At 37.1% G+C, this 25,389-nt stretch overlaps 1 protein-coding gene across 6 annotated transcripts in view; it reads left to right on the plus strand.

Annotated features, from left to right (window-relative positions):
• Nrx-1 (neurexin 1) overlaps nucleotides 1-25,389 on the plus strand; it is a 583,956-nt gene that overhangs the window by 297,591 nt on the left and 260,976 nt on the right. For all 6 annotated transcript variants that reach the window (XM_076536346.1, XM_076536345.1, XM_076536349.1 and 3 more), the window contains one exon: nucleotides 6,393-6,419. In XM_076536346.1, coding sequence (XP_076392461.1) covers nucleotides 6,393-6,419 — 27 coding nt within the window. The remainder of the gene's footprint in view (nucleotides 1-6,392; nucleotides 6,420-25,389) is intronic.

Below are 25,389 nucleotides of genomic sequence, written 5' to 3' on the forward strand. Positions count from 1 at the left end.
TAAATTTTCCATAGCACTGCAACAACATTACTAGAACTGCAATTAAATTATTACGTTTGTCTATTAATTATCAAAATTAATGTTCAATGAGAAGCTAAATAGAACCTAAAATGTAGACTAGATTTTTGTTAAGATAAGAACAAATAATAGTTTACTAAAGATAATTATTGTTAAAAAAGGTAAAAAAATTGTTACAGTTAAGGATTTTGTTATCTGTGTTGAACATTATAAAATTGACATTTAATTCAAACAGATATAACCTAACCTATCCAAACATAACCTAACAATCACTTACTCATTAAATAACTACACAATTTGTAAATATATAGCAAAACCTAAAATGTAATATTTAATTTGAGTAAAAATATAAAAATTTTGTTAGATTAAATATTAAGTGAATATAAGATTTGAGTAGAAATATTACAAAATTAACAACATTTAATTCATACAAACATAACCTAATCTAATGAAACATAACCTACCTATCACTTAACCATTAAGTAACTACACAATTTGTAAATATATAGTAAACCTAAAATGTAATATTTAATTTGAGTAAAAATATAAAAATATTATTAGATCAAATATTAAGTGAATGTAAAATTTAATATTTAAGTTAAATGTGAACACAAAAATGCTATTAAATTAAATAATAAATAAGTATAAAATATAATACGCAAGTTATATGCAAATACAGAAATATTATTAAATTAATATAAAATATAATACTCAAATTAAAGAAAATACAAAAATATCATTAAATAATCACAAAAATGCTTAAACTAAATAAAAACGGAAATATTAAATTAATTAACAAATTTAATGTTAATATATATTATTCATCGTAAGAGATAATCTAAAAATTCGAACAAAAGAACTGTTTCCAAAATTCTCCTTCAACTTGAAGTCACTGCCATAGAAAGACGGATCGCGAGCGATCTGTCCCATGACATTGGACCACCATTTCCTCCACCCACGAATAACAATCGACTTCCATCCTTTTCGCTCCTTCAGGAATCGTATCCCGTTGTCTCCCTCTTTCCAGCTTCTTTATGCGCGGGGTAAAAGCGCGACGACCGGAAGCAACGGCTCAGAGCCACACTCCGGGACACACGGTCTGGAAAAGGATATGTCGGGAGCGTATATATCCGTCGGCCAAGCTCGGCCAACTATAAATCAGCGAGCACGAGACTCCTTCAACTTATGCATCGATACGAACCTTCTCGAGCTGCATTCCCCCTCGTCACACCACGGCGACACAGTAGAAACTCGAGAATACCTCGAATTCCGTTATCGAACCGTGCCATCTACGCTCGGTTTCCCCAGGAAAATCTATTCCTGAGCGAACACGTTGCCATGAAATACCAATGGGTTACGTAATATTGGGGAATACGGAGGAAACGATCTCCAGGGGCAGATTTCTATTTCGCGAGTAATTATGGAGATATTTTCCAACAGTTTTCTTCGACTCGGTAGTTCATTTGTTAATACAGATTGACTTCGGTGGAGGTGATGTACGATTGGGTGCAATCTTCATAGGAATTAACGTGCAGTGAAGGACGAAAGTATCAGTACACTTCAAAAATATAAAAATAAAATCAACAATATTTTCAAATCAACAATAAAATCAACAATATCTCCTAAACTAATGATTTTTTAATACTTTTAATGATAAATAGATTAATACTTTTTTGTAAATAATATGAAGGAGTATGAGCTGCTGCAATAAAAAATATATGATTCCATTTAAAAAAACATTAATGACCTTCATATGTCCTTTACACGTCCACCTACAAAAAAAAATATACCACCAGCATTTGTCCCTCTCAAAACCATTCTACTTCATCTGAAACATTGTTTGCTATGAGTATTAATAATGACGCAAATCTAGATAGCAAAATGTGGTGAGCCACCCTATATAACCCTTACAGCAACAAATGAATACTTTTGCCCCAGCGATTTCTTACAATCAAGTCATTTCAAGTCATTTCAAATTACTACATGATGTTATTGCCTTCGGTTTTGGGTCATTTATTGCTGTAAGTGTAAAGTTTAATACACAGCTACATACGATTAAATATACTTAATAATATAGAAAATATTGTTCTTTCTATTTCTATATTTTAAATATACTTTTGTCCTTTTTGTACGAATATCTTTGTCCTTTGTAGATGGTGTTTGCTGCTATTACTTGTGAAGGATATAATACGGATTTTCAAATTTTAGTATGGTTTCACACATGTCTAATTATTTGCACAACTTGAAAATGTCTTCATCTCTTGTTCTATGTCCACATGTGATCCACATGTCTCACCTATACGTTTACAGCAGATACTCTAATTTTTAAGTTCGAATTGTCTGAGCCTGTAACTAACAGAATAACAAGAATAATAAAAGCTTGTTGAAACAAGTATTTCTGTAATCTTCGATCGTGTATGCACGCCTCAGGTGTCTCCGAGTTTCGCTCGGGGTGTTGAAAGCGACACGTTAACGTAAGTCGTCGTTCGTGAAACAGAGAGGGAAAAGAGATTGGGTGTCTAGACACCCCAACCCACGTGGCAAAGGTGGTAGACGAGCATGCTTTACTCGCTAAAGGTGTGAACAGCGCCGCGAGGGCGACAGGGTGGGATTAGTTGAACGTAGATAATGTGTATACACGCGTGCACTCACGAACCGTGAACTCGCGTGTCGAAGGGCGTGTCATTCATCTGGGAATGAATGAATGAGGATGTGCGATTCATGCTGGCGAGAAAAGGTTTCATTTTTAATGTCGCATTGTGCCGCTTTGAAACAGGGCTTGAAATATCCGTTAAAACTTTAGAAAACGAGCTGCTTTTTACATTTTTAAGTTCTCGCGCGGCTAAAGTGTCGCGTGCAACACAATTTCTCGGTACGGCTTTGGCGAGTAATGATTTAAATGTAATTGGTTATTTAATGCGTTTTAATTGGAAATATTATTGTATTTATAATTTGCATATGATTATTAATCATGTACATAACTTGCATATAATTAGTTATTATGTACGCGATTATATGTATATGAAATTATTAATTATTAATCGTGTCATTTTGTTACTGGGAATTTGTATTTGGATTTGAAATCTGTTTGGGAATTAAGCTTTAAATTGGACAATATTGAAATTTGAAATGTCTGTTATAAAATTTGTAATTCATTTGGAAATTTGTTATTTGAGAATTTGGCAGTTTAAGAGACTTATGTTTTAAAAATTTGAAAAATTCATAACTTTGAAATTAGGAACTTGATAAATTCACAATTTGAAAATTTGGGTATATTAGAAACGTATAATCTGGAATTTAGGAATTTGTATATTTAGAAGTTTAAAAATGTATCAGAAATAAATTTACAAACTTCGATGCATTCACATATCCATATTCATACACGTATCTGCTCCATTTTAATCACTTTTCGCACATCAAATATAAAATTCAATTTCGACACGGCTTCACTCGTGAAATTGTACCAATACAGAAAAGCAAACAATCTAACAGAATACATTTATCAAACTCTGCTATATCAAAACCAGCAAATAATTTATATAGAATCGAAAGGTGCTATTATTGTTCTGACTATGAATCTCTTATATGATTAGAAATAAGGATCTCCATACACGTTCACAATGTAAATATGTGAATATAAAAGTACAGTTAGATAGAGTATCACTTTACTGAACAGTCTAACATTTTATATATAACTTATTATTAATGGTTAAATTTTTTAAGTATAATTATTGCTTGCTATCTTATATTTTCTTAGAATCAGATGTCTGTCATATCTCGAAAATCCACCTCCTGATATATGATCATACAACTGCTCCCTAACAGTACTAACATACTCCGATATTACTATATTTTTAAATAAGTATTTTTACCAGAAGAATAAGAAGCTTCAAATCCTTCTACCAATATATAAATACTTCAACACTTTTCTATAACATCAGCTAAATATTTATAATAGAAGCTGGAAGTATCTAACGAACCAAAAATCAAGACGTGATCAGAAACAGAAGCATGAAACCTTATACAAGAAAGTAATATATATTTTCTATGAAATTCCTATAAAAACTTTCAACGAAGAGTTATACACATATTTTTTACAAAATTTGATTTGACCCTGATCCACCAAGAATTTAAAAATGACATTTTGTGTAAAATAACTCTGTAGATGGCCCAAATTTGTCATTAAAATTAAATTCGAAAATTCTTAGAAAAATAACTATTCTTTCTTCACGATGAATCATGACTCCAGTCTATTTCTTCCTTTAACAAAATATTAAATGTTCGAGCCGATCATAGTTTCAACGCTCTCAAATTACAAATGTTTTGAAATGTAGGCTTCAGATCAAAAACCTTCACACAGACCTTCACACGGCGTACAGCTCTCTACCGAATTGTGCCAGTCATATGACACCCTATGCGATTGTTTGCCTCGTATACGCAAACTTTACGTACCGATGTCAACCCACGAGTTGGCGCGTGAAGAGTCTCAGGGGTTTAAAAGAGCTCCTCCGATTGGTCAGAATAGAAAAATGGGCGCCACATGTATTTTCGGCGGTATTGCTTGAGCGATCGCACACTAATTACGTCAAAAATGACAGGCAAACATCTCGAAAACGAATAGTGCGAATTGCGTGATACAGCTGTTATTGTCATTATTATTCTTATTTGTCGAAATGTAACGGAAGTGTTCACGGTGGGCTTCTTTTACTTTGGGTCGACCTCACGCGCCAACTCGTGGATCGTGACGCTGTTAATCCTGTTTTTTCCGTCTACAATGTTCACAAGAGTCTCAAAGTTACACACACTAATCCACGAAGAATTAAAAAATGACTTATACTTTCCGTAAAATCACTCTCTATCCGCTTGTACCAGTCACATGGCACCCTCTGCGACAGCTTACCTCGTATACGCAAACTTTACATAGATACACTGTTAAGGCTGTGTTTTTCCGTCTACAATGTTCACAACGCAGAGTCTGAAAGTTACACACCGCGATCCACGAAGAATTTAAAAATGTACGGTCGTTAGCAAGTGGCGCGACAGAAATGTAAAAGCGTCGAGAAAGGCAAGTTCCCGGGATCTAATTCCACGTCGTTGTACACAGAAGTTCGCCAGCCCCTCGAAACGTCGAGGAATACGTAATATACTCGCTCAGTTTCTCTCCGGGGTAACCCGTTTTACTGTCGTGGAACTTCTTATGATTATGGTAGTTGTGCCGCGGAAAAGAAATGGAGGAACGAAAGTAGGAAAGAACGTTTCATCCTGACTCTGTCTGTGAACTCATCAGTTAGACTATCTAACAGGCACGTGCCTTATGTGTGGAATATTTAAAATCTGTCTCACACCATATACGTTTGATGTCCCAGTTTTATACCGTCAAAGAACTCCATACACAAAAGTAAATACTTAAGTACTCTATACGCAAAGGTGAGATGTTAGGTGGGGTTGTAAATATTTTATTGAAAAGTTATGATGTATGAAATGATTTTTAATTACTTTACTTTTTTGCTAGTTTTGTATGTGGAAGTTTAGCGGTATGTAGATAAGAGTAGTGACTATGTGAATATGGGATAATGCGTTATTAAATGTTGTTATGGTGGATATGAAAATATTGAACTTTGCAAATGTAAAAATTTAGAGATTTTTCAGGTTTCAGGTACAGAAATTTGAGATTCCTAAATTTTTTAATTCTTAGAGTTTTAAAGTCTTAACTTCAAATTTCTCAAATTCTTCAAACTCTATAAGTTTTTAAAATTCCTTAAAATTCTCAAATTCTCAAATTCTCAAATTCTCAAATTCTCAAATTCTCAAATCCTCAAATTTCTCAAATTTCTTAAATTCTTCAATTCCACAAGTTTCTAAAATTCTTCAAATCCCTTACGTTTCTCAAATTTCTGTAACTTGAATTTTTGTCAAATTTCCAAAACTCCCAAATTTTGTATATCTCCGAAAACCCAATCTACAAATTTCTAATAGAACCTATTCTTTCTCAAAATAAAATAATTCTATATTTGTATACACCTACATAAACACCTTACACAATCTACGTTTCGTACAAAGCCTCACAGGAAAATGTATGCATACACGTAACTCATAAATGTTGCTCCACCAGTAAATACATGAAACGTGCATATATTGTCTCGTGATAATCTCAACGAAACAGTTGGTGAACTTGCATTCGCTATCTGCGATCAGCTTGGAAAGCTTCTACTTGCTTTAGTATCCGAGGAACTGCTTTTGAATTTCAATTCACATGCTTCTATCTCTATCGTCTCGATCGATGAACGCGTGTACGGATGTCTTCAGATCAATTATTAATCCACATGTATCTTACAAAATTCCAACGACTGATCTCACGTTTCTTTCTGTTCCAGATCTCTCCGATCACCAGCTTCTGCAGGGTGAGTAACTTTTTCATTCATTTAATGCGTATGGATATCACTCTTTTCATTCGAGTGTTATTCTTCATTACTATATTTACTTTTTGTTAGTTTTATGTAAGAAAGTATATTTATATACTTTTCGGTTGAATTTTTGATCAACGTGTAACTTGTTGAGTGCTAGTTATGTTTAGTCATATGTTCAATTATGTTATGACGCGTTTAATCATATTTTTTATTTATTAATTAATTGTATTATTATGATGTGTTTAATAGTATGTTTCATTGTATTATTTTATTATATTGTTATAATGAGTTTAATCGTATGCGTAATTGTTGAATCACATTAAAATGTGGATATATGTAGTATGAAACATATGTTATGATTTACGAAATTTTATAAAAATACGTTAATATGTAAATGATTAAGTTAATAGGTAATTAAAGAAGAAAAGAAAGTAGTACGCCATACAATATTACTACTTTACTCAAAAGTTATTTAAATTGTGTTAAAAACAATGAAGAAGTTAAAGCAATAAAAATGATTAGAACATGGCTGACTTCACACAGAAACCTCACATAACCTAACCTAGCTCATGGTAGAAAATTAAGATCAAACAGTAAAAATCGAATATTTCAATTTATTTACCAATTCACCTAATTCGCAACTAGTTTAAAATAAAATATTTTTCCAAAAATACAATACTGTATTATTCCAGTAAGTTGAGGTTAATTTCGTTGGTTTTCCAAGACCAAACTTCGAAGAATTTAATCATCGTTCAGTGTACCCACCGAAAACCCTGGGTTCGTCATAAACTAATGAAACTCCGATACTTTTTCGTTTTATTAACCGCCCTAATTCTCAAGGCAGTGATCGTAAAAGCAGAATACGACGGTGCGCTGAATAAATGCTTTCAACCGAGAGCTGATCGATCGCAGCCTCCAGTGTCTTGACATAAATTTAAAAATTAATCGAGAGTTAAAAGCATCGGAGTTCCTATCGTACGGAATATCGGTTTGACATATTTTTTTCGAAATGTCGATAAAAACAATGACTCGAGTTGTATCGTGGGAAGACCAGAGGAGCACATTAATTTTTTCTTCTTTCTCTTACGAGGTGAATACACGTCTTCAGCCTTTCTTTTGACAAGGGTTCTTCCCCTGAGATTTTTGCATGTACAGGGTGTCTCGGGTTAATGATATCAGCTGTAGGGGTAGCTTTAAAGGGGTGGACACAATGCTGTGTGATAGAACTATTAGTGAGGTCATAATTAATATTACAATTAATATTAGAATTAATATTAGAATTAATAGTGGGTTATGAAATGAAACTTTGGTTTAATTTTAAATTAATATTACAATTAATATTAGAATTAATATTAGAATTAATAGTGGGTTATTAAATGAAACGTTGATTTAATTTCAAAGGTATTTTATTATTAATGAATTGATTAAGAACAAATATTATTAGTATGAAAAATAAACACACGAAGTGAAATTGCAATTAAACGCACGCTGAAAAAATCCGGTGTTCAATACATAGTGTATCTATTGCTTTTACTATTACTCTGTTTTAAATAAATATGCAGTGTTTCAATAGAAACATTCGTTGAATTGTGTACAGAGCACAATTTATTTTTGCATCAAGATTTAATATGTTTGTTTGAAATAAACCAGCAGTGAAAATAAAGAATATAAGTATATAAATAGTGAATATATTTAAATATTGGAAAACTTGATTCTATGACAATGTCAAGATTATAAATATTGAAAATTGAGAATAATTATTTAATTAAATAAATATTAAAAATTGGGAAACTAACATTTGAAATTGCAAAAAAATATAAACATTGAAAATTAGGAAACATGATCGTTTAAATTTGTAAAAATAAAAATTGAAAATTGGAAAACTCAATCATTTGAAACTGTAAAAAGTAGAAATATTGGAAGTTAGATAACTTGATTTGAAAATGTCAAAATTATAAATATTTTAAATTAGAAAATATAATCGTTTGAAAATGTAAAAAATGACAAATATTGAAAATTGGAAATTTGATCTTTTAAAACTATAAAAACTATAAATATTAAAAATTACGAATTTGATCATTTAATAATATAAAAACTATAAATAGTAAAAATTGGGAATTTGACCATTTAAAAATGTGCAAACTATAAATATGGAAAATCAAAAAATTTAATGTTCCAAAAATCAAATATTCAACATATGGAAACTATAAACAGAACAAATTAAAAATATGAAAATTAATTCCAACAACAAAAACTTGAGAATATAAAAATAAAGAAACTCCAAACAATAAAAATTTAGAAATACAAAAATGAATAAAAATCAGCCGAAATCTCTCACAGAAATGTTACATCCCCCATCATCCTCGAATCCAATATCTCCGCCACAAGATAAAATCCTTGGATTAAATAAATGTCAACTGCACGATACGTAGAATCGAGTACGATTACGATTTAACTAAAAACAAGATACAACAAAACGTTCCGAACACGCCTATCTTTCGCCCTTTGTTACGCTCGAGCAACTTTTCAATCCATGCAATACAATCTCCGAGAAAACAATCGATGAAACACACGAGTAGCGTATTCAAACCGATTTGCAGAGAAATATGAGACCATGGAAACAGAAGCGTTCGAGCTATCTCGGGGATACTATGGTCGATCTTTCTATCGAGCTTTTTCGATTCTATGCCTCAAAGGATCAAGCACGAGGAAAGTTTGTCGTGAATTCGTGAAACGACGACTATTTTTAACGGGACTCCAGTCGTCCATCTTCTTATGTCCGCAGGCTGTGACCTCTTCTTCGACTTCTATCCCCTGAAGATACAAGCTCCGCATGCTTTTACGAACTTCTTTTTTCTCTTCAACTTTTTATTCCCTTCGAAAAGCTTTCTATTTTACTAACGATCATTGCTACTTGTATGAACGTTATACACCGGGTTACCTTGTAAAGTGCATAGACTTCTATTATGTGGCCAAGGGTGGAACTGTACAATCTTTTAAATTGACAATGTACAAAGAGATTTTTCATTGCAAATATGAAAATATATTTTCTACATTTCTTCTCTTTGAAGTTTAAAAATTTATTAGACAATACCAAACTTTTTTAAATTGTTCATTTTTTTGGCAGTGTGGCATGAGTGAGTTGGAATTGCAAGTAATTGATCATTTACTATCAAAATTTCTGATATCACAAATTTTAAAATTTTCTCAAATGTAAACATCTAAATTTCTATAAAGTTGTAGAAGCGTATTTTATAAAATATTATACAATAATTATTACTACTCGAATTAGTAACAATATGGAATAATAATATATACAGGGTGGCTCACCACATTTTGCCATAGATTTGCGTGGTTATTATTACTCATAGCAAACAATGTTTCAGATGAAGTTGAATGATTTGGAGAGAGGCATATGCTGGGGGTACATTTTTTTGTAGGCGGACGTGTAAAGGACATATGACAGTCATTAATGTTTTTTTAAATGGAATCATATATTTTTTATTGCATCAGCTGATACTCCTTCATATTATTTGCAAAAAAGTATTAATCTATTTATGTGAAAAAATCATTAGTTTAGGAGATATTTTAATTCTAACTTGTTAGGAAATCGTGACTTTCTGATCAATATTATGAATTGCCCTAACTGAACAGCAATTGTTTTTCTACATGCTTTGAGAGGTCAAGTGTCACTAAACGAATTGTGAGTTTTTGTTTTTTTTTTTTGTTACGCAGTAACAGTGAAATTTAGTCTCTGTTACGTCTCTAATACGATGAATACGACGATACGGTGAATTATCACTTCATAATGAAGTATTCTAAAGAAGAAGATAGACATGTTATCAGTTTATTTTGATGCTGGAAAAAGTGCTACACATGCAGAAAGATTATACACTACGGAATGTTAGTAAGTCATTGATTTCTCTATTCAGAAAGTGTTCTGAAGCAAATAGTCGCCACATTGAACCTTTTCTGTAAATAGACGTTAAAATTAAAATATTTCCTAAACTAATGATTTTTTCACATAAATAGATTCATACCTTTTTGTAAAGAATATGAAGGAGTATCAGCTGATGCAATAAAAAATATATGATTCCGTTTAAAAAAAACATTAGTGACCTTCATATGTCCTTTACACGTCCACCTACAAAAAAGAAATATACCACCAGCATATGCCCCTCTCAAAACTATTCAACTTCATCTGAAACATTGTTTGCTATGAGTAATAATAATGACGCAAATCTAGATGGCAAAATGTGGTGAACCATCCTGTATAATTACAATTCTCTCAGAGTAATGCTTCAATATCCAGAATTGTACAATTGTACAATTTTTTATATAATTACAAATTTTTACATCCACTTATAATTTAGTAGTCAACATGTTTGAAATGAAATTCGGTAGGGATACATTTTGTTCTCTTTCCAAAAAAATATTGACAGAAAATAAGATCGAAATTACGTGACGGAAATCTCGCTAAAAATGGTCATCATTTATTAAACCAGCCGAGAGGCTCCTTTAGAGCTCTCGACCCTGACCGTTCCAGTAGTATTTCATTATTAATTTTTCTCCGGAAGTTGGACGGTGTCCAAAGAAGGTCTGCTAGCTGTGGAAATGTCGTGCTTTCGAAATACTTTTAAGATCGCGTCTGAAATTGGTTTTTCCGTGGCCGGAAAGGTAGAAGCGCAGCTTCTTTCTTCGGTCATTTCTTCTTCTACGAACCTCTTATCTTTTCTAGAACTTGACACCCTTAAATCACATCCTGGAACGTCTTTCGACGATAAATGCATGCTGTAGCTGATGAAAAGGGTTATATGGAGTTATGAGGTGATAAACGTGTATCAGTAATAATACTTGGATAGTAAATGTGCAAATATGATAGAAATTTGATATAAATTTAATATAAATGTGATATGAATTGATATACATTTGATAGAAGTTTGATAAAAATTTGATATAAATTTGATATAAACTTAATATAAATTTACTAAAAATATATTATCAGAAATAAAAGAAGATTTGAAATAAGAGAAATTCTATTTAAGAGAACAAAAAAAAATAACTTCTTTAAAAAGTCAATCTTTCCAAACAATAAAATAACAAAATTACGTTAAAACTTCCAGAGAAATATTTCTCTGAAAACTGCAAAATTATTTTGTGCACCAAATAGATTTTTCTGAATAAATTTCCAAAGATGCCTATTTTTCCAATATGGCTGCACATCTCCTTAAATGGGAAACGAACAGCACAAAAGGAATTATTATTATTCCATCATACTGAAAATATGTTACATTAGAAGAATAAGCGAACAGCTGGAAAATTTCCCTGTAATTATGTTTAATTATTTACCGCAAAACTTTTCCACGTGTGAAATATAATATTGCGTCCAGATGATGAATGAATTCCATGGCAGTTACATTAGACACCTGCTGTGCGAAATTATAGTAGTTAAAACAGCGAAACATACATTTGTAATTCACGAAAATTAAATTAACAATTTCGCGGATATTAACGCAGAACACGACGTTCATTTGACGTTAATGAAATTATTTTGTGCGGAAATCGAAAAAACAGGGGAAAAATTGTTTGCGAGAAAATATCTTAATATTGACTGGTATTAATCAATATTGATCAACAATAATATTGACAATGTTGATCAATCAATACTGACAATATTGATCAATTAATATTGATTTATTTTATCTTGAATTTTAGTAATGAAAATATTCCTGGAAAAAAATATATATTGACGCAAAAATGTGTTTGTAATTAATAAATATATTATGTTGATTAAAATAACTTTGCAATAACATATTTATTTATGAAATTATAAAATTCTATGATTTATAAAAATTTGTATAAATTTTACGAAATATCTTTCAAATAGTAATACATAAAATTTATAATAAACATTACAAAGCGTATTTAAAATAGATTCAAACTTTATATGAATTTTAATAATAATAATTAAATAAAAGAATAATGATTAAATATTCATTAAAATTTAATAATGGAACAATGCATTAAATATTACAAAATTAATGAACGTCAGAAACGAAAAAAAGCTGTTCCAAAACAAAGGCAGAAGAAATAAATGTATGTTCCACGAATTAATTTTGTTCTCAATTAAAACGGATATTTTATGTGAAAATTCTTCGAAAACTTCGTGACTTAAGGCCATCTAATTTTGGTTATGAAAACTTTTTTAACTTCCCTGAAAAAGAACGTCGATATCTCGTTCGTGAAAGGTATGGTCACATATCGATTAGCAGTATGAGTTTACAATGGAATAAATTAAATGAAAATGTAAATCAGTTTCTCGTGAACCGTGTTTGGTCAAAAATCGTGAACGCGTGAAAAATGATTTAGAAATCGACAAAAGGGCATTATTATTCTCTTTCCTAAAATAAGCATAAACATAATTATGTATAGAATTATTTATGTTTCTTTCAAATATTAAATAATCGATGTGCAATCAAAATTAATTTTTAACTTATGGGACCGCCATTTTGTTGTATACATGTGCTATGAGAAACTTTGAACTAAATATTTAAAACTTGAATGCAAATTAAAAGGCTTAAGTGAAATATTGAAGCTCACATTTTTTAGAAATTAATTAACTTTCTTTAAAAAATAATTAACTTAGAACTTAACAAGTTTTATATCTTGACAAAAGTTTTAAATTATATAGTAATTTATCAAATAAGTTCTATAGTTTAATTAAAGTTTAAGAGCTTTGTTAAATAAATTTTCTGTTGGAAATAAATGAAAAGTATTGGGACCCTACCTTAACGTTTAAAAGCTAAACTACAAACAGGTATTATTATTATTAAAAATGATTTATACCTAATGTTTTATGTTAAATAGTCTGTTTCAAGATAAATTTATAAATGCGCATAGTTTAATATTTATTAACATTTTTCAACATTGACGACTGCATTTTGGTATCTTCGTTTAAAACGAACGAATTTTATGTATAAAATATGCACGTGAAACGGAATCGTCGTCTGGTCGCGTTAAATATTAATTTCCTTGAAGTAACCAACGAACCTGAGAGCTCACTTTAAAACGATTCTAAGCCAGAAATCGTTTCTGACTCCGCGCCTCGATGCTTCAGAGATAAAAAAAGACATTCACGACGATATTCTAACGTAGGAAGTCGTCTTTAGTATTATTTTTTTAATGTAGATAGCTTATATTATTTATATTCTATTTTCACTATTTCATAATTTTACTGTTTTATTTCTTTATTGTTGTGTTGTTATTCTACTATTTTATCGCTTTACTTGTTTACTGTTTTATTATTTTACTATTTCATTATTTTATTATTTTACTGTTTTACTATACTTTATTGTATTTTACTGTTTTTTACTATATTTTATAATACTTTGCTATATTTTGCTATATGTTGCCATATTTTGCTACACTTTACTATATTTTACTATATTTTGCTATATTTTGCTATATTTTGCTACACGTTGCTATATTTTGCTATATTTTGCTATATTTTACTATATTTTGCTATATTTTATTATATTTTATTGTACATAATATATAACTGCATTTTATTACTTTATCATTTCACTATTTCATTATTCCACAATTTCTGCATTTATAAATTTAGGTACACACAAATTTATAAATTCTGAAATTGAGCAATTTTTAGATTACTAAATTTACAAGTACTCTACTTCAGAATTGTAAGAATTTTTATATTGTCAACCTTGCAAAATTACAATTAAATATTTCATTTCATTCTAAAAGTACATATATACAATCTCAATTTGCACTAAATCAAAACTGCAATTCCATATTTCCAAATTATAAAATTCTTCTTAAATTCCACTTATTAAAGTCCACCCTTCTTAATCAATAATAAAACCACCAAAATGATCATTTGTCCAGTTTACAAATTTTCTATTCTAAATTACGAAATTTATTCAGAAACATGCCTCGAATGCTTCCCAAGATAAATTAATATATACAATTATATTTAATCATTTCTCTATATTTTCACTTCATTTTCAATTTCAAATTACGCATAAATTATACACTGATTAAATATTAATGCCCCTATTTCCAAATTCCTTGCATACCTTCCTCGATTCAACGAAATATCCCCTATACCTTCAACAAAAAATTCCATAAAAAGCGAAAACAAAAGATCGTCAGAAACGTGAATACATTAGTATAGTTTCCCAGTTCGATATTTTCAATCGAGTTCCACTCGAATAAATTCGTCGATGGTCGTCGGACTTCTTTTTCCCTCACGTGATTTCTCCCTCTCCGTTTTCCTGGAGATTTCGCGAGTCGGTTTCCAAGAGCATCGTCATAATTTACGATCTCGTTAAAAACGGCGAAATCATTTATTTTCGCGCGACATGATCTACGAAGGTTCTCGACGAAGGAACGAGGGTTTTCGGGGGTAAATTTTCGAGCGGTTTCGGGAAGACGAGTCATGGGAATAGATCTCATTACAACTACGTTGCCACAATTTTATTGCGTAATGAGGACCGATCGAGCGTTTTTCTGGCAACGTTGAAACCGTGAAATCCGGTTACCTCGTTAATCCGACGTCGTTTCCCTAGCCATTAATGATTTGGAAGAATTAAATGAGACGAAAATACGCGTGCGTTGGCTTTGCAGCGGATATTTCACGAACTCGGGATTCCGCGGTGAAATAATGGGATACGTAACGCGAGTCTGCCGGGAGATTAATCGAACGCAATTAAATTACGAATGGAAATTTGTTGGTATACCACCCGCAACGATGGGCAAACGGCACCTGCCCCGGGCGCTGTGTTTTGGGAGCAACGCACTTTAATTTTCGAATTGAGACATTTGTGAATTTTCGACGATACATTTATCTTCAAAGACAGTAATTTGAAAAATTTTTAAGATGGATATTATTGTTAGAATTTTTAAAGCTACTAGTTTACAAATTATTTAATTCTTTAATTTTCAGTTTGTAAATTTTATATATTTACTAATTTGTAATTTATCTTTATGTATTTCTTAGTTATCGAGTTTATTTATATATTGTCAAGTTAAATTTACAACTTTGCAAATTTACAGTTTTAGGTGTTTTCAATTTTAGAGATTTCTCAAACGGTCAAGTTTTAAATTTAGGATTTTGAATAATAGAATTTAGGTATTTAGGAACTTCTATATTTTCAAATTTATAAATTTACCAATTTTGATATTTATAATTTAAGAAATTTTCATGACCGCAAGTTCCCAAATTAAAAATGTTTAAAATTATAAGTTCAAAAATCAGTAGTTAAACTTTGACATTTATGATTTCAGAAATTTTCATAGCCACAAATTCTCACATTAAAAATGTTCAAAGTGACAAGCTCTAAAATGAGTAGTTAAACTTTGACATTTATATTTTCAAAAATTTTCATAACTACAAATTTTTAAATTAAAAATGTTCAAAAGTACAAGTTCCAAAATGAGTAATTAAACTTTGACATCTATAATTTCAGTAATTTTGATAACCACATATTCTCAAATTAAAAATGTGCAAAATTACATGTTCGAAAATCAGTAATTTCAAAATGGTTAAATTTAATAATTTATCGTTATATTTATTCCGACGAAAATGTAGTTAAATCTCGACAAGTTTATTATAACAAAAAATTCATTAAACTTTATTATAATAAAAATTTTGTGAGGAGTAAAGTCGCCATGCTAGATAAGGGTAGAACTCGTGCAAGGTCCGAAGAGGTCCGAGTGTTTACGAACATTGTTGAAGCGAGGCTCGATTCATAGTTAACTTGCCTGTTATCGAATCAATTTTTATATTATTGTAAAATTTAATCCATTGTAATTTGTATAATTTGTACTATAAATAATTTTCTGTTCAAAATAATTGATTAATTCCGAATCTGTTTTTAGATTCTCGTCATTTTCACAGTTAGCAAACATTTTCTCATTTTTATCTATCAGGAACATTAACGTTTGATACAATTTGACAAAAACTTGAATATTATGTCCTTTTCAAAATTAAATTTTCCCATCAGCGAACGTAAAAGTAAAATAGTCTTGACCCTTGAACTCCAGGACTTTATTCAATAATTTATTAGCTAATTACATTATACATTTTTATTATTCATCTATTTTATTCGATATGTGCCTGTCGCGGATCGACAACTGACCTCCGTGCCGTAAATTATCGAAGATTGCCGAATCGTTCCGAGTGGACCATCCCTTATCGGAAACATGCATATATGCGTATATGCATTTCATTCGAAATTAAAAATTGCAAAGTAAATAATCAACTGACTAAACATGAAGTTGCTCACATATTAATTCATCTTGATGAATGTCAACGTAAAGAAATTTTAACAAATTGTATCTTATAGTTTAAAACTTGAGGAGTGGTCATTTAACCATTTTGATAGTTTAGTGTTAACATTCCTTATTGACAAACAGTTACCCATTCAATAATATATAAATAATAAATTGGACTAATGAAAGTATTAACCCTTTGCACTTGTATCAGAACAACTCAATTTTTCCGACGGTGAATACGCACAGTTTATTTCAATTATTATATAACACACGTATTATAATTTAGTCTGCGAGTGACATCAATATTACAATCAAAACCGAAATACTTGATCCCGCAACGAAAGTCTTTGCAAATACAAGTAAAGTCCGTAATGACAACAAGTATGTCCCGTAGTGACAAGTTATAAGTGAATCCTCGTAACAACAAATATAAAGAAAGAAGCGCGTAGCAACAAATATAAGAGAATGAATCGAAGTGAAGTGCGGGCCCGGTGCCCTCGTCTATTTTATACGTTTCACTCCCCTACGACGTCTCCTAGCAACCACCCGATTTCTTCGAAATCTGCCACGTGCCCTCCGTCGACCTTGGCTTCGCGGTCATCCCTCTACGACCGATCCTTGCGATGCCGCCCGCCCTTTGCGGCCGAGCCGCCGCGCCGCCACGCCGCGCGGCGATACCGATGTCGCGCCGGCACTTGCCGGTACCCGCCGTCAAACGGAGCGGTCCGCGCCTTTGTACTCGTTTCTCGAAAATTACGTATCAGGAGACGTCGCCGAGGAGTGTCTTTCTTTTCTGCCGAAGTACGCACCTGGGTTCGCCGGCATTTCGCGGTGGATCAAATACTTATTAATTGGCATTTTTCTCGGAATTTCAGAGCATGTGCCACGTGCCACTTTTGCCACGTGCCACTTTTGCCACGTGCACCACGCACGTGTACATTTCTTAGAAAAATTAATTATCTATCGTCTTCGAGTGCGACCGATCCCGCAGACAGCTAGCCGGAGCGCAGGGCAAGCAAGCTCGCCCTCGCCCGGGTTCTCACCTCTCCCGAGCGGAGTGGCCCTCGGTGTTTTGGTGAGCACCACCACTCCCGGGCGGATTGGTTACCCCCGGTGCTACGATGGTGTTTTTCATGCCGAGACACTCATGGTGTTCGACGAATACGGCCACAGGTTTCCCCGTGCACGTAGGGCTTCGAGGCATGGAAACTCGCCATGCCTGCTGCTTTTGACCAGTCGTCCCCGAAAACCCCGCTAAATTCATTAAATCTTATGTTTATCTTTAAATTCTCATCCCATGCTCTGAAATGCCTCAATTGGCCAGTTCTATCCGTAACAATCCTCCCCCTCGTACAAAATTCATTTAATTTTGTACCTCATTTATTCCTAGTAGTTTTATTAGTTTTCGTGCCGGACGTATAAAATCACCCGTTCGTGTGCGCACCTCGGCCACTCTGACTTCTTTATCTACACCGGGAAATACTCGTGTAACGGTCCCTTTTCGCCAACTATTTCGCGGTGCTTGTAAGTCTACTATCAACACTATATCGCCTACTTCTAAGGGATTTTCCTTTTCGGTCCATTTCTTACGCGGTACGAGCGTAGGTAAATATTCGCGCAACCATCGTTTCCAAAACGCCTCCGCGAAACTCTGCGCTGTTCGCCACTGTTTTCGCAAACATACATTTTGAAGATCATATCTACCTAGCTGAACCTCACCCGAGGACGATCCTATCAGGAAATGATTTGGCGTCAGTGCCTCTTTATCGCGAGGGTCTAACGACACGTGCGTGAGCGGCCGCGAGTTTACCGAATGTTCGGCTTCGGCAAAGAGCGTAGAAAGAACTTCTTCGGAGGGTGCTTGTTCCCTTAAAATCACGTTTAACGCGGTTTTTACCGACCTAATCAATCGTTCCCACGCCCCACCCATATGCGGTGCGTCAGGGGGGTTGAAAACCCACTTCACACGTTTCGACAATGCATATTCCTTGATCTTAGCTCGGTCCATACTCGCGGTCGCGTCTTTCAGCTCCTTGTCCGCGCCCCGGAAATTCGTCCCATTGTCGCTGTAGACTACCTGCGGTGTGCCTCTCCGCGCCGCTAGTCTTTGTGATGCCATTATGGCCGAACTGGCACTTAGCGAATGCGCGATCTCTAAGTGGATGGCCCTTGTCGTGAGACACGTAAACAACACTCCCCAACGTTTCTCTCTTCGCCGCCCGATTTTTACCATCAATGGTCCGAAGTAGTCGACCCCACAGTGTGTAAAGGGTCTCTGCCGAAAAGCTACACGCCCGACCGGTAGCGCGGACATCAGCGGGTTCTGTGGCCTGCCTCGCCGTATACGACATACAATACACCTACTTATGAGCGAACGTAAAACGCGTCGAAGACCGATTATATGGTATTTTTGCCTTAATTCATTGACTACCGCGTCGCTACTCGCGTGATAGAACTTCCGATGGTATTCTGCAATTAGTAATTTGGTCGCGGGGTGTCGACCCTCGAGTATGATTGGTCGGTTGTCAAAGCCCTCAAGTCCCGTTGCCGTTACGCGCCCGTTTGCCCTCAAAATTCCCTGTTCGTCTACGTATGGATTTAAACCGGCGATTTTACTTCCCTTGTTGATATTACGGCCGTGTCTCAACGCAACTATCTCAGCTCCGAAATATTCTTCCTGGATAACGCGGTACCAATACTGTTCCCCTATCTGAACTATTTCCAACGGTTCTTTCACGGTGTTCTTCCCCTTCCAACGACCGACGATCGCGTGTACTCGTCGCGCGATGACGAGAAGACCGCGCCAACCCATCAATCTTATCGGTAGCGAAAATTCTGCTTTTACCGTCGCCGCCACGTAGACGCACGCTTTCCGCTGCTCCAATCCGTCGATTGTCGCCTTCTCTTTCGCGGTCAACGTTTTTTCTATCGGCCATTCGGATTCCGGACGTCGCAAAAATTCCGGGCCTTCAAACCATCGCGGGCTTATAAATTCGGAGCTATTTTCGAAGCGCGTCGCGTCGTCCGCGGGATTCTGACCGGTCGGAACCCATCGCCACTCCGTCGTCCGCGTGTTTTCCCCGATCTCTCCTAAACGGTTCGCTACGAATACTTGACGCGTCCGCGGCTCCGATCTGATCCACGAAATCACGGTAGTCGAATCTGACCAAAAAACTCGTCTACTAATTTTAATGTCTAGCTCCTTTTCTACGAACGTCGCGAGTCTTGTCCCCATCAGGGCCGCCTGTAACTCTAATCGCGGTATTGTCAACGGTTTTAACGGCGCGACTCTACTTTTGGCCATGATCAAGGACACGTGCGCGGATTCAGACTCATTTTCGTTTTCGAACCGCAGATAGGCTACCGCCGCGTAAGCCGTTAAGCTCGCGTCGCAAAACACGTGGAGTTGCGCTTCTGACTCCCGCGATTCCGTTACCCCGTAACACCTCGGCATCCGGCATTCTTTTACCCTGTCTATCATGGACACCCACTTGCGCCAACGGACAAAATCTTCCTCCCGTAGTGGGTCATCCCAATTTATACCGCTTCGCCATATTTCCTGCATGATGATTTTTGACTTTAACGTGAACGGCGCGAGGATACCGAGCGGATCGAAAACCGACATGATAACGCGTAAGAACTCTCGTTTGGTGGGCTTCTTTTCGCCTAGCACGATTTCTTTTGGTATATTCTTTAACTCGACATTGAATTTGAGTTCGTCAGTCTGTGTGTCCCAGAAAAGACCGAGGACCCTCTCTCCCCCTCGGTCGCCTAACCGCATGTCGCCCTGCTCTAACCGTTGCCCGTGATCGACGGAATTTCGCAAGGCCTCCGCCTTGTTGCTCGCCCAACCATGCATGGCGAAATTCGCTCGCGCGTTTATCGCGATTACATCCCGAACGAGCTCTGCCGCTTCGCGCACGGTTCTTCGACTCGATAAGAAATCGTCCATATAGCTATCATTAATAATACTTCTAACTGCCTCCGGGTGAGCTTCATTACAGTCTTTCGCATTCTTATCTTTGACGTAGATCGCGCTACACGGGGATGATTTGGCGCCGAAGATTAACGTCGACATCTCGTAAATGTCCGGTTCTCTATTCCTGTCTTTTCCTCGCCATAGGAATCTCTGCGCACCACGATCGCTTTCCCGAATTTGCACGCGTAGGAACATATCTGAAATGTCCGCCTTCACCGCGACCGCGTATTGTCTAAACCGAATTAATATTCCCGGCAATGATTTTAATAGGTCCGGACCTGACATCAGCTGGTCGTTTAAACTTATTCCTCCGGTTTTTGCCGCGGCATCGAAAACTAGTCGAACTTTATTTGGCTTGTTTACGTTTCGCACTCCGAAGTGCGGTAGATACCACGTCCTAGCCCTCTCTAACGTGTTCTCAACCCTTTGAGCGTAACCCTGGTCCAGAAAACGCTGCATTTCCTGGTAATATAAACGTGCATATTCGGGATCGCGATCTAACCTTCGTTCTAATAATTCTAACCTTTTCCGCGCAGTAGACAAACCGTTCGTGCTCGGCGCGTGATCGCCCTTCCATAAGAGGCCCGTTTCCCAGATTTTTCCCTTACGCGAACTAGTTTCCTCTAGTATCCGCAACGCGCGATCCTGCTCGCCTTTACACGCGACGCTATCCTTTATTCTGGTATATTCTAGCGCGAAATAACCCTTTACTAAGTCGTCTAAAGAAGTCAGAGCCTCCCCTGTACATTGGTATTCGCTTACATCTATTTTGTATACCGCGCGTGAGGAGCATTTTGCGGACCCATGCACGGTCCAGCCAAGACGGGAGCGCGAAACCGCCAAATCTGTACCTATTATCTCGCGCAGTTCCCGTGTTACGATTAGGTCCCAATTGTCCTGACCGATTAATAATTCTACGCGTGCTCCGTGATACGGTCGGATCTCCACGTCTTTGGCGGCACCGTGTACCCGCGCAATAATGTCCCGGCTGATCGACTGTGTGGGAAACTTCAGATTTTTTACGGTTATCGCTCCGCGGATCCGGTGCGTGCCGAAGATCCCTTCCACGTCAAAATCTACTTTTTTGCTATTCTCTAATCGAATTTCTCCTTCGCCTATTCCTTTTATAGACACGTCTATTCGCGAACCCTTTACCCCTAGGTCTCGCGCCAACCTATCGTCTATCAGGGTGACCGTGGAACCCTCGTCTAGTAACGCGAATGTATCTATTGTTCGCTTCGGCCCACCCGCGCGTACCGCTATAATTTTCAGCAATACGCTTTGCCCGTCTAGTCAGCTATCTATGGAACCGCGATTTCCCCCCGACCTGTTGTCGCTCGCGACGTATGCCCTGCCCGACGCACTCTCTCCCCCGGATATCGCCCCGCGCTGAGATTCATTTTCCGCACTATTTGCGTCGACATATTTATGCAACAGGATGTGATGCTGCCTCTTGCAGACCTTACACATCTCACTCTTGCAATCGTTTCTTGAATGACCGGGCCTCAAACACCCGAAGCATAGGTTGTACTTTTTCACGAGATCCCAGCGCTTACTCACGGGCTCACGGGTGAAGAAGAGGCATTTCGGCGACGGATGATTATCCTTTTTGCAAAACGCGCATTTACGAGTTTCAGTCGCGTTTGCTTCTACGCGCCTATCTCGCCGTTCTGCTACGCATACCACAGCCGTTTTCGCCGACGGCCGCCGCGATCCACCGAACGCGCCGCGATCTACCCTTTGTGTCGGTCGTTCCGTCGTGCAATCGATATCAAAAATCCCGGCTTCCGTAGCTAATTCGGCTTCCGCGTATATGAAATCCGCGAGTTTCTCGAGTTCCGATTTCTCTTCTCTAACGCTTACGGCGTACCGGTTATATGCATATCGCAATGCTATCGGTATCTTATGTCCCACGGATTTTACTAGTTCGGGGCTGTGCAGGTACCCTAATAACCTAAACGTTTTAAACGCTACCACTGCACTGCGTAACTTCGTCGCGAATTGTACGAGAGAAATTCTCCCCGAATCTATCTCCGGCAACGTTTTTAATTCCGCGACGATTTTCTCGGCAGCGGCCCGTTTATTTCCGAAATGCAATTCTAACGTCTTTATTATTGTGTCCGCGTCGCGGCTACTCGCGAGCAAAGTTTTAACCACGTCGCGCGCCTCGCCCTTTAGGGCATCGAACAATCGTGCAATGTTTTCGCGGTCCGAGTATCCGCCCGATTCGGATGACGATATATATGCCTCCTTAAAGTGTAGCCACTCTAAGGGATCACCGGAGAAGCTAGGTAACGCTTTCGCGGTTGTGAGACGATTTACTAATCGCGAACTTCCTTCCCCTGCGAGCGACGCTTCACGTACCGCCGCTAACGTACGTTCGATAGCCGCGGATAGTCGATCAGCCGGGTCAATAAAGGATTGCTCACTCACGTTTCGTTGACGCCTTACTGGTAACGCGGTGCTGTTGCTCCATGGCTGATGCGTTGCCCTGTCGTCCTCGCTGCCCTGGATTTCCTCCGCCTCGTCGGAGAAGTCCGTGTCCTCGTCGGCTGCGGATGGGATGCTCGCCTCCGTGGGTCGCTGCTGCCATCCTGCTCCGTGACCGCTGCCTCCTGGCAGCTCCTGCTGCCGCTGGTTCCCAGTGGTCCTTGTTGCCCGACGCCCCTGTCGGATGACAGGTAGGATGGGAGACGGTGCCCTGGAAGGCCCCGCAGAATCGTTGTCCTCCATGGTTGCCGGTCCTGGTCCTGGATCTGCCAATGCTCTCGCCTTCGCTGGTCTGCCCCGCTTGGCCGCTGGCTGCTTTCCTGACTGTTGGGCTGCTGCTCGTTTTCCTCGTACCATTGTCTCGAGTAAAGTTCACTTTGTGTGTCACTCGCACTTCCACACAAATCACGATTTCGCGTCAAACACCGTCTGTCCGGTCAAAGTGTCCCGGGTTTTGGCACCAAAAATTGTATCAGAACAACTCAATTTTTCCGACGGTGAATACGCACAGTTTATTTCAGTTATTATATAACACACGTATTATAATTTAGTCTGCGAGTGACATCAATATTACAATCAAAACCGAAATACTTGATCCCGCAACGAAAGTCTTTGCAAATACAAGTAAAGTCCGTAATGACAACAAGTATGTCCCGTAGTGACAAGTTATAAGTGAATCCTCGTAACAACAAATATAAAGAAAGAAGCGCGTAGCAACAAATATAAGAGAATGAATCGAAGTGAAGTGCGGGCCCGGTGCCCTCGTCTATTTTATACGTTTCACTCCCCTACGACGTCTCCTAGCAACCACCCGATTTCTTCGAAATCTGCCACGTGCCCTCCGTCGACCTTGGCTTCGCGGTCATCCCTCTACGACCGATCCTTGCGATGCCGCCCGCCCTTTGCGGCCGAGCCGCCGCGCCGCCACGCCGCGCGGCGATACCGATGTCGCGCCGGCACTTGCCGGTACCCGCCGTCAAACGGAGCGGTCCGCGCCTTTGTACTCGTTTCTCGAAAATTACGTATCAGGAGACGTCGCCGAGGAGTGTCTTTCTTTTCTGCCGAAGTACGCACCTGGGTTCGCCGGCATTTCGCGGTGGATCAAATACTTATTAATTGGCATTTTTCTCGGAATTTCAGAGCATGTGCCACGTGCCACTTTTGCCACGTGCCACTTTTGCCACGTGCACCACGCACGTGTACATTTCTTAGAAAAATTAATTATCTATCGTCTTCGAGTGCGACCGATCCCGCAGACAGCTAGCCGGAGCGCAGGGCAAGCAAGCTCGCCCTCGCCCGGGTTCTCACCTCTCCCGAGCGGAGTGGCCCTCGGTGTTTTGGTGAGCACCACCACTCCCGGGCGGATTGGTTACCCCCGGTGCTACGATGGTGTTTTTCATGCCGAGACACTCATGGTGTTCGACGAATACGGCCACAGGTTTCCCCGTGCACGTAGGGCTTCGAGGCATGGAAACTCGCCATGCCTGCTGCTTTTGACCAGTCGTCCCCGAAAACCCCGCTAAATTCATTAAATCTTATGTTTATCTTTAAATTCTCATCCCATGCTCTGAAATGCCTCAATTGGCCAGTTCTATCCGTAACAGCACTCCTCTGAGAATAATTCAGATAAATAGGTTAGTTGAATATATATATTTTAATTTCTTTACTATTTATAATAAATGAAAAATGTGTTTGCCACATATTACACACTGTTGCAATACTTTTTATTGAAAACCCTTTTTGATCATTTTGTAAATGGAGTTGATAAATAATAAAAATTAAGGAGTGCAAAGGGTAAAAATTTTCTCGTTTTATTAATTGATAAAATCAACATTTGGTGAAATTTGCCATAGAGTAAAAAACCCTATATCATATCCACGATTGTATTTTTCCATCGAGCACAAAAGTGAAATAGCCTTGACCCTTTTTTCCATCGTACCCAAAGGGTCGTTTAACGGCAGGAAATATCGAGCATGAGTCGGTTTAATCGCGTTAAGCAATTTTCCGGGTCGCAGAGGCGTCGCCGCAGGATCCAAAGTCCGATTCCGTTAGATGGACTCCTGAATACGAATTAGCAGACTCGCATAGAAACTGTGCTGGTGATAGAAAGCAGAGAAGAGAAGGATTCGAGGGAAATGTATGGGTTTACGGGACCAAGTAAATTACAGCATGAGGGTTGCAGTCTGGCGCAGTTTACTT

This window comes from Megachile rotundata, chromosome 10 (assembly GCF_050947335.1).
Source record: "Megachile rotundata isolate GNS110a chromosome 10, iyMegRotu1, whole genome shotgun sequence".
Taxonomy (NCBI): Eukaryota; Metazoa; Arthropoda; class Insecta; order Hymenoptera; family Megachilidae; genus Megachile; species Megachile rotundata.